The 11,671-nt window shown below is 34.0% G+C and overlaps 1 protein-coding gene across 1 annotated transcript; it reads right to left on the reverse strand.

Annotated features, from left to right (window-relative positions):
- Positions 1 to 1,511: 1,511 nt before the first annotated feature.
- On the reverse strand, positions 1,512 to 7,421 carry LOC129421299 (putative C-type lectin domain family 20 member A). The gene is made up of 5 exons (XM_055176719.2): positions 7,284 to 7,421; positions 3,986 to 4,348; positions 3,307 to 3,648; positions 2,296 to 2,435; positions 1,512 to 2,185 (listed from the first exon to the last, which is right to left on the reverse strand). Exons 1-5 carry the CDS (start codon positions 7,315 to 7,317, stop codon positions 2,054 to 2,056), a joined length of 1,011 nt encoding a protein of 336 aa, XP_055032694.2. The 5' UTR covers positions 7,318 to 7,421; the 3' UTR covers positions 1,512 to 2,053.
- Positions 7,422 to 11,671: the final 4,250 nt, after the last annotated feature.

Genomic DNA, 11,671 nt, shown 5'->3' on the forward strand with positions numbered 1-11,671 from the left:
GGGGGGGTAATATTTCACCCATTTTTATTTCAAAATGGCGATATGAGCAAGTTTGAGTCTGCAGTCGTTCAAACTCAGTTTGTTTCATTCATACGTGAAGCCGGAGGGCGCTAAAGTCTCAATATGAAACTTTCTGAGAAAGAATAAGACGTCAGAGCTCAGCAGCAGCTGTCAGTCAGACGTGAACTTGAACAGTGACCTGCAACGAGCGATCGCTGTTTTTATAATAACATGCAAATAAAGATGTTTTGATGTTTTAAAACCATGGAGACAATAAACACGATTAAGATTATATATGGTTTGTCTGTATTTTTAACGCTATGTCTGTTATTTTCATAACAGTACTATATATTATAATGCTATGCTAAGCTAACAGCATAAATAACATAAAATTGTTTATTTTCGGTCTTATATTATGATCCAAAGCCACATCAGATCACGCATGATTGTTTAAGCACTCGACTTTTGATGTTATAATGTGAGTTTTATTATAAATGCTTTTATTTGTCGTGTTTTGATGGTATGCTAAGCTAACGTACTAGCTGTTCTGTAAACATCTGCTGTCTGGAGATATGAGATATGTGTTTCTATGAATAATTTTGACTGGTAAAGCTTCTTTAAGGTAAGTTTCTTTTTGTAAGAAAGGACTTTAATAAAAAGAAAGTGAATTGAGACAAAAGGAGGAAATAAAACACTAAATAGAAATTATGAGCAATTAATAATAATAATAATAATAATAAAATAAACATTTAGACAGCCATATCCAGGATTAAAAGTTGTTAATGACTCATCCGGATGCTTATTTAATGAGTCTGTTTAAAACACTGAGCAATAGGACAATAAACTGAAAGGATGTTGTGAGATATAAATAAACAAACATTAGCTTAGCATTTTTGCTGTTTTCTCTAAATAAATTTACATGACATGGGTCTAAAAAACATTTCATAAAATACAGAGTTTTAGAGGTATCATCTTCAGATTTAAAACAGAACATGGTCAGACCTGTGGCTTTATCTGCAGAGCATTTCTAGATTGCTCCAAGGCCAATTTCATTGAGATTTTCATAACAATATTTCATACATGTTTGGTGGAGTTTATTAAAAAAGTATAATTTAAGCTCTCTATAACAACTTTTTTCATTATGACAGTAACTAATGTTCACCTCTTAATAAACTTCCAAGTGTCTGCTTTCAAATGAGACCAAACTTATGTTTTTAGTGCAAAGACTTCATAAACTGTATCTATTTTAGTTTGGCTATGACAGTTTTTGTGGGGGGGGGGTTCGGAAAATGGAATGAGGGCTAACAGGTTTTAATGTCTACAGTTTTGGTACATAATATCAAACATGTCATGAATGTATAGAAATGCATTGAAAGTGTTAATGTGAAAGCAAAAATGTTAGTGACAATAGTGAGAACTCATAGATTCATTAATCCATCATAAAACATTATATGAGATAAAGAAATTATTACGAATAGTTATTCACTAAAACATTTTATTATAGTCAGCACGTAAAATAAATGCTGAATTTATACAACCCACACCAACTACATTTGAATGTATTGAAATGGTATAAAGATTTATCAAAGCTCACACAGCTGATCCTATTATTTATACAACTGTATACAATTTACAAACGCAGTTGTATTCCTCTGGACTATATGGAAATACACAACATAATGACTTTTAAAGACACATTTAGAGTTTATTGTAGTAGTTTGGTTATCAGTCTTTAACCTCTGAAGACCCGATCTTTGGTTTGTCTTTTTTCAGATTTCTAATAGCTATTTTGGGGTTAGAAAGAACCAATAAATATAATAACCAAATATTTTTCTTTGAACATAAAGCAGTGTAATTGTCCACGTTAATTGTGTACAACAGTTACACAGAATTAACTGCAAAAAATATGATGTCCAGGTCTTAAGAGGTTAAATGATCTCAGCACATTAAAATTGATAAAAATAAGATTTCTAAATCAATCGAAAACATATGTTTACTTTTTGAGGACAAAGGGTCAGAACAATCGGATAAATCCCTAAATGTGCTAGTATTGTTATATGTTAGAAGAACAAGCTTGATGGATGGGTTGATATTCAGGTTTGATTGAGAAAACATTTCCATTTGGTTGTGTTTTCCACGTCATTCTTGCGATGACCACACCCTGTACTGTCAGTTTCTGCTTTATCTGAAGAACAAAAGCAATTATTATTATTATTTATGCTGGCATACGCACACACTCTTCTTTATTAACAATACAACTAACACTTCTGTCATGTGTTCTAGTTTAATACTAACCCACTGCAAGATGAACTGCATGTTTGTAGGGTTGTTTAGGTTCTGACCAGTCTTTATCTCCACTCTCAAAATCTGCTGCTTTGGATCCGTAATATTCACTAAATTTATAACCTTCATTGGAGTTGTAACATTCGTTGCATCTTTAACAGCATACAACAAAAACAATCAAAGTGCATTTCAAATGAAATATAATTACACGTAAAGACTATATTTGTTCTGTCCTATTCTATGTATACAATCCATTAGCAAGGGATATCTGAATAAATTGTGTGCATGTGATGTTATAAGTGGTAAACACAATGTGCTTCCTTTTTGTAGGTACACTGTAAAAAAGTTTGCTGTAGTTATGCAGCTGTTTGCCAGCAACTTACTGCAGATCCAAATTGAGGTTATTTACTGGCAATAGTTTGTTCAAAGTTAAATGAATATTAAACATTAACAAGTGTTTATCTTTACATAATACAACTAAATAACAGCCTCATGCAAAGCACTCTGGGAACCAGAAATCAACCTTTTTCTTTTTTTCCCCCTTCAGTTTTGGTTCCCAGAATGCTTTGCACGAGGCTGTTATTTTAGTTTTATTCTGTAAAGACAAATACTTGTTCATGTTTAATGTTCATTTAAGTTAAATAAAATCAATTTAAATCTACAGTAAGTTACTGGCAAACAGCTGCCAGTCACTGTAAATAAATTCTGTAGAAATTACAGTATTACTGGGTATTACTGGCAATTAGCTGCCAGTAACTTACTGTAGATTTTACATTTATGTTATTTACTGCCAACAGTTTGTTTAAAGTTAAATGAACATGAAACATTTTTAGTCTTTATCTTCAACAGTAAGCTACTGGCAACCAGCTGCATAATTACAGCAAATTTTTTACAGTGTACTGTAATAACAATTTCACCCCATAGTTTATGAGAAGAGTGTTTATGATGTTTATAATGTAAATAACTAGTGGACACATAAAACCAACCTGATCTCACGATGAGATCATGTTGCATAAAACTTACTGTACATGCAGAGGAAAGGAAAGGTATATGAGCCGAGCTGATCATCTAATGATCCATCAAGTTCTGCAGTAACAGAAATTGGGTTCATCCCGTTTAGGTTTGGTTCAGAACTCGCCCAGTTAATGGGGTAAGCGCTGACATTTGTTCCATCTGACCACTTCCATGAATCCCTAAACATGCCAATCCATGCGTAATTGGTAGCGACATTCAGCACGTTATTGTCATTTTGATTTCGAATGATGGCCAGGTCGGTGAAAGTCTGTCTGCAGTAAATCTGAGCATCGTGCCATGTCCTTAAGACATCTGAGACTAAAACAAACCTAGCTGCTCCTGTTTGAGTATCTGTAATAAGACGAGAATGAAAAAAAATATAAATGTATCTATACTGAAGTCATAAGATAAGAATTGTTAGATTGTTAGATCAGTGGTTCCCAACCCATGGATTCATATAGCTTGTGACCAGTGTATTATACTTGACATTTTATCGTGAGTTATGTGCGAAAGAAAGTACACCATCTTTGAATTCTACGGTTTTACATATTACGACATAAAGACAGTGACAAAATGCTACTTTTCGGTTAATCCTTTTTGTTGAAACCGTCAATAAAAGTAGTTCAACTGAAGACAAATCCTCCAGAGAGAATCTTTACATTTTTAACATGTTAATATTATTTCTTACCATCATAGCAAAAAAACACTAATTTAGAAGAGCACACCAAGTCATTCCAGTAGCCAATCTTAGATGCTACGCATTCCTGATCTCCATTGTTGTTTGGTTCACTGGAATAAAAGTGCGTATAAGTTATAGCCTCGTTCTTATAGGACCATCTCCAACTATTGAGGTCATTGTACATTCCAGTCCACACTAAAGACGATGTATATTGAGGTAGTAACGTTGCAACATTTGCCACATCTTGAGTGGTTTGAACAGTGGCCAGGTCGATGAAATTCTGTCTGCAGTATGCTTGAGCGTCAGTCCAGTTCTTGTCTCCCAAGACCAGAACATAATTACGTGTGGTGCCTTGTGTAAATAGACAAAGTCCTGTTAAAAGAAAACTTATGATTAGAAACTAGTCATAAACATGTCATTTTAATGAATATTTATGTTACAGTGCAAATTTTTAAAGCTCCAAATCCACCAACATCCATTATAAAGTAATCTATAAATCACATTCTGAAATGAAGATCTATTGTTGTAATTTACAGTAGTTTTACCCATTACTTTTAAGGTATGTCTTTTATTTGAAGTGTTTTTTTAAATGTTATTTAGTGTAAATAACAAATCATTCAGGGGAACTGTTAACATCTTCTTAGCTTAAAGAAAAAAATATTAAATTCACGGATTGTTGTAGGAAAATGGAGTACCCCTACACTGACACACAGAAAGACCACCTGACCGGGGCTCAAACTGTGGACCTTCTTGCTGTGAGGTAACTGTATACCCACATAGCTACTGTGACACCCCTCTTCTGACCATGCTTCAATTTTTGAGAGTGAGACTGGGTTGCACTAAAGGAAGAGGAAGAAAAAGATAACTGGATGCAAATTGCCGATTGCGCGATTGGAGGCTCAGTCCAGTGACCGGAGGGTGGAGCTGCAACAGACACTGTGTCATGGAAATTATTTGAGTGACCAGTTTGGGCACACTGTTGCTGATTTGCTTGTCAGAGGAACACAGCTAGGGTGCGGGCAATATTTGATGTGTTTAAGGTACTCTTCAAGTGGCGGCAGCAAAAATGAACCGTTTGCAAGTACTACACAGGTTATGTAGTTTGCACATTTTTGTATATAATTTTGCATCTTTGAATATTTTGTCTATCTATTGCATGGGTTATATGATTTGCACATTTTGGATATGTTTTGCACTTTTGCAGCTTTAAATATTTTGTCTGTTTGCCTCTATTGCACATTAAATAATGTGCAAAATGTTCTCATAAATTGTTTGTACATTTTTTGTACATAGTGGCTATTTTTATTTAATATAAACAATTGACCACATACTATGTAGGCCATAGCACTTTAAAATATTTCTCTGTACATAGTTTGCCCATTTAGTATTTGCATCCTTTTAAATATTTTGTCTGTTCGTGTTCTTTGCACATTGAATTCTGCAGGTTACTGCAAGGAAAGACAAATAGGACAATTTTGGTCTTTATTTACATGCTTGGAACTAAAGCTGACTGTCATTTTACTGTTGAGTGCTGTATTTCTACTGTATATTACGTTTAGATTTTAGATGAAGTTTTCACTGTTATTAAACTGACACTGTCTGTATATTAAATTACAGATTATACACAATGGGTACGACTCAAAGTGGATCAGTTCTGGCATTTTGGGCTCTTTCAGCGTTTCGTTCCTATGGATATGCACTGTAAGCTGCTTTCTCACGCCATCTACATTTGACTTATCAATAATATAAATCAGCTCTTTTATACTGTAGCTGTACTCATACACACTTTTACTTTGAAGCAAACTGAGCATTGCACAATGTGATGAGACAATGCATCTCGGCCCAAATACAAACAATCGGAATACGTTTCTATATATTACTGTCGCAAATTTTGCAGTGTTTGATGGATTTTTCCTTAAATTCAGTGATCGTAAAATCCCGAACAGACTGATTATCCATACTGATCTCACAGGAAAGTCGTGTTATATTCATGAAAAAGTTGATTATTTATTGTCAGCATGAATTTTTATAAATAGTTTTTTGTGTCTGTTTTCTCAAAGATTTTTCTTATCGCTTGGGGTTGTGGTTAAATTACTTTTTGTTACATTTTTAGACATCCAAACCAAACCCCAACGCTAACCCCAACTCCAGGCGAGAATAGTTTTAAAAGCGGAAGAAAAACATGTAGAAATCAATGCTTAAAAGTATATCCTATCCCAAACCCCAAATCTAACCCAAACCCCAAGAGACAATGATTTAAAATAGAAAAAAAGAGAAAACAATACATAAAATGACACAAAAAAGTCGTGCCACAGACACGAAAAACTATTTTAGAAATTTGTGCTGACTGACACGAAAAAGACATTGTGCTTAAGGCATGAAAAAAGCTGAATTTCGTGCCATGGACACGAATAAATTAAGCAAATATTTTGTGACTATAACAGGACATTCCGTAAAATCATGTTGCAGAATCAAATGAAATATGACGATAAACATTGTTTTTAATTAATATTAAAGAAATTGTTGTGATGATTTTTTGTTGGCCATATTGCTGAGCACTAGAAGTAACAAAACTACAATCCCAGTAAAACTTTACAGGAAATTATGTCTGAAATATCTGACCTGCAGCTCTAGACAATTAAAAAAAATATGAATGTTGACCAATTTATAACACTTTTTGTTGTTGTTGTTGTTAAAATGAAATTGAATAACAACAGTTGAATAACAACAGTAAACATTAAAGTGACAAACTATTTTACACTTTATATGTGAAACATTTAATTAATGGCATATAAAAACACATTAATTTTAACAACTATAGATGTTTATTTATTAACTTTGCTACTTTTTTCTACTAATTTGTTATTATTAATATTAGTTTGACAGTAAATGTAAGCACCAGTAATTAGTAACTGCTTCTGAATTATAAACTATTTAAACCAGTCCAGTCCAGTTTGAAGTGTACTAGTACTAAATTACAAAACAAATGAGTACAATCCAGTTTAAAGAGTATAGTCTTTAAATCATAAATATTGGGTAAATAAAGTAGGGCTCCAATGCAAACAAAAGTGGGAGCTCAATACCTCAAAGTTTGGTGCAATTTAAAAATAACTAAAATGCTTTAAATCATTTTACAGGTTTTAGATATGGAAATTTGGAGACACATTCGTTTTTGTCTTTACTGTATTAAAATCATACTGAACCCTGACATTAAACCAGGGTGCATGCCAAACTTGGTGTACCATTGCAGTCTTAACATATACACGTAAATACATGTGTGCATACAATTGTAAATATTCACACTGACCTGAGAAAAGCAGCAAATGAATCAGAATTTCCATTGGTGATGGATTTACAGTATGTCACATCTAAAACGCGTAACAAACTAAATCATGACAAACACACACGAGAAACTCAAGAAACAAAGAAAACATTTCAGATCATCTGCATCAATAGTCAGGACTGAAGATCAAACTGTTTACACTACTTTAATCTCCACTTTTATATCCTACATTACCGGTAATAATGATGACGCAACAGCCTTTATGCAAAAGTTTTTAGATAACGAGATTTTCATTTTGGAGATTTGGTTCAAGATTTGGTTTACATTATCAGGCTCTGTATTCAAATAGCATTTCAGAGTATGTAAGTTAACCTCACACAGCCTCCATGACGTCTGTTAATGACTTAATCTTCTGAAGTGATTATATTCTCTACTGGCAAGAGTTTGTTCAAAGTTAAATAAATTTTCAATATTAACAAGTCTTTATCTTTACAGAATAAAACTATACAACAACAGCCTCATGCAAAGCATTCTGGGAACCAGAATCAAATCATTATCAACCTTTTTCAGTTTTTTGCTTCAGATTTTGTTTCCCAGAATGTTTTGCTTGATGTTGTTTTTCTAGTTTTATTCTGTAAAGACAAAGACTTGTAAATGTTTAATGTTCATTTAACTTTGAACAAAATGTTGCCAGTAAATAACAAATTAAAATCTACGGTAAGTTACCGGCAACCCAGCTGCAAATTTCTACGGAATTTTTTTACAGTGTACCTCCCGGTTATGCACGGTTCATTCAATTGAGTCATCAATTGTCAGCTACATCAAAACACAAAAAAAGTTTTAAAGGTTTTCTTGAAAAAACTATAAAACTCTAACCTTGTGTGTGCGTGCGCAATGCCCTGTGCTCATGGATTTGTCTTCTGAAGTAAGAATAAAGTTTCATAAATGATCTGAAAATCAAAAGCAAAAACAGGGCTTTTACATTAGGCTACTGTAGCATTACCACTTAAAGGGACATTCAACTTTTTTTTTTAAATATGCTCATATTTCAGCTCCCCTAGAGTTAAACATTGGATTCTTACCGTTTTGGAATCCATTCAGCTGATCTCCATTCAGCTGACAATTACTGTGTATTACATTATTGTAAAACATTTGTTGGGGCATTGCCATGTGCTAGCTAAACCTTTTTTTCAAACATGTTTTATGTCTCAGTGTTTTGTTTTGTTTTGTTTGTGTTTTGTATGCAAAGATGTCAGACACTGTAAGTGTATTTTTACAGTAGTCTTAAAAAAGCAGCACCAAAACAGCTTTCAGTTCAGATGGTCAGAAGGAGGATGAACAGTTTTTGGATGTTGCCATGCCGAGGCATTACATCATGCCAGGTAGACGAAATCAGATAAACAGGAATTGTCTCATATGTTTTGCATTTTCTTATCAAACTTGAGGTGGTTTAAGGAAACAGGGTCAAGATGCGTTACTCTTGCACCTTAAGGGTGCAGTCACAGCAGGCTTTGAGTGTTTGAATATTTTTCAGACAATACTGTTAATGTGAGTGTGGAGCACTTCGTCCATCTTACTTTTCAGTAGAAAAAGGTCATGCTGGAATGTACCGATTTTCTGCTGGTAACATCTTCACATGATACGAATTCAAATGAATTCTACTTTTCTTTTGTTAAAATAAAATGTTTTCCTTCATCTCAGTTGAATAAAATTTTGTTTCTTTCTACATCTTCTGTCAAAATTCAGATTTGGTCATTTTGAAGATGTGTAATTTTTTTACAAAAGAGGCTGGGGGTCAAAATGACCCCAGCTGAAAATCAATGAAAAATGCAAAAATCTTTTTTATTATTTGTAAAAAAAAAACAATGCATCCAGTATAACTCTAAAATTTCAACACAGAAAAGAAGGCCTGGTACTAGAGCACAAATGCAATATTTAAAAGACACACACAATGGTTTAACACACGTAATGGTTTAAAAAAAAAATTAACCACTTGCATTGAGCCCTGCCTCACAAATATTTAATATTAGATCAGATCTGAGTAATCCACACATGACAATTCACTGACAAAAATAAATACAGAATTACAGTGTTACCATTGAGGTCCATCCTCATGATCTTGCCTAGGGACCCACAATCCAGCCCTGCTTGACGTATGACAAAGAGTTGTGTGTGTGTGTGTGTGTGTGTGTGTGTGCGGTCCCTGCCTCAAGTCACGGTGCTGATCCAGTATAGTCAAATGATCTGTGATATTTGTCTCTGTTATTCAGTCATTCATCCCGAGTAAAGTGAGCTTCCAGCTCGGCCAGTTCCGTATTAGGAGAGTTATCCTCTGTACAACTGGATTAAATAAAAATAGGGCTACATTAGTTTAGATACATTTGTATAGGAAACATGGGAGTTGCCCCTTTTGTAAACAATAAGTATGTACTGATAATTTCAATACATTTACTAGTTTACTATAAAGTTTATGATGTTAGCTCAATCAAAGTGGAGCAATTAAGACAAAACCAAACCTTATTTTCTGCCTGACAAACAGACAGTAATTTTGTGCATAGAGGAGTAAATATTTTTTATTATAAGTACAAAGGGTCTTGTGGGGAAGCAATGGATATCGTCTAGAGGTACACACGACCTTTGAAGGTTTTTTTATAAGTTATTTTATATTAAGAAATAAAAAATATCTGCACCATTTATATTTATATGAACACGATACAACAGTATTTCAGCTTTAAATTTTAATAGCTCTTATGATATTTAAGTTTAACTTTCTTTTCTGTAATTTTATTTGCAGTTATGTTAAATAGCATAATAGCATTTTTTTTATATAAAAAAATGAGTCTCTCATTTAATGTAATAGTTAAGACACATTTATCTAACAAGCTTTTCATACACATGAGGATGTTTAAAGTTCCCATGAAATGGAAGTTGAGATTCAGGGTGATGTATATCCGAGTGAAGCAGCTTCTAAAATGTAGGGGAGACCGGGGCTGGTTGTCTCACGGGTTGGTTGTCACACTGCTTATTCCAGACATACTACATGGCACTGTGGTACAATTTTGATATCAATTTGTTAGCCTTTAATAGCTTACTCATTTGCACTTGAAATTTTGCTGAGCAGACACAAAACATTGAGGTTAGGAGACAATTTTTTATTTTTATGGGTCAGAGTAAATTTTCATGTTGGTGTTGTTTTTGTGTTGAGAGCTTGTAGGATATTAGTCATTCAAAAACAAAACATCCATTAAAAAGCTAAAAGTAGTAGCTTTATTTTGAATCATCTTTTAGCTATCAAGTTAAAGCCGTCTGGCAGCTAGCTTAGCATGTTTGTCAAGAAGTCAGTTGGGGATGGTTGTCACATAGCTTGCGGGGTTGGTTGTCACATAAGAATATTGGACATGTAGACCTTTTAAGACTGTTTGTCTGTTTTTGTTTGCTGTTAAAATTAAATAAAGCATTAAATAAAGAGGTTTTAACACTAAAAATTATTTCATTTTATTTCTCAACACAGTAGACAATAGGCTTTATGCCCAGCTGCACTACTTCCTGAACTTCAGTCAGCTTCTTGTTTCCTGTCTGCCATTGTTGGACGGGCTGATTAGTCCAGGTGTGCCTGACCTCAGTAGTCACAACAACAATAATCGGACACACCTGGATTAATCAGTTTGTCCGGTGGTGGCAGGCAGGGAACGATGAGCTGGCTGGGGTTCGTGGTGTAGCTGGGCATAAAGCCTATTCAAGTAACTGATCACCCACTTTAATCCCATTGTTTAAAGATAATGGGCATTGATGACAACTATCATAGGGGTGAATTCATATTAAAACTTATTTGCCGTTTCTATCTTAAAAAACTAAAAAGTTACACATTATCTTTTCAGATCCCAATTTATCACTGAAATCCTATTGAACCTCTATAGGGACAACCAACCCCATACCCCGTGACAACCAACCCTGTGATGGGGTTGGTTGTCACATTGTGTCAGAGTGTCTTTGATGGTTAATTACTTCCTGTTACAATACATTAGAAAAGTAAAAAGTATACACGTTTAAAGCCAAGACTCCAAAGTTTCATTTCATGTAGGAATTACTGCTGAAAGATTTTTTGAAGATGAGCAATTCATGCATGAGTAAAAATTGTGACAACCAACCCCGGTCTCCCCTATAGGGCTGGACTTGAATTCATCCATCAAGAATTGATTTGATTTCACCAAAAATGTGTGTGTGTGTGTGTGTGTGTGTGTGTGTGTGTGTGTGTGTCCCAGGTTATATACAGCCGTACCCAAGAATATTGGCACACTTGGTAAATATAATCAAATAAGGCTGTGAAAATGTATCTGCATTGTTAATCCTTTTGATTTTTTATTTAAAATATTTACCAAGGGTCCCAATATTCTTGGGCAGGACTGTAGGCC

The sequence above is a fragment of the Misgurnus anguillicaudatus genome, chromosome 4 (genome assembly GCF_027580225.2).
Source record: "Misgurnus anguillicaudatus chromosome 4, ASM2758022v2, whole genome shotgun sequence".
Lineage (NCBI taxonomy): Eukaryota > Metazoa > Chordata > Actinopteri > Cypriniformes > Cobitidae > Misgurnus > Misgurnus anguillicaudatus.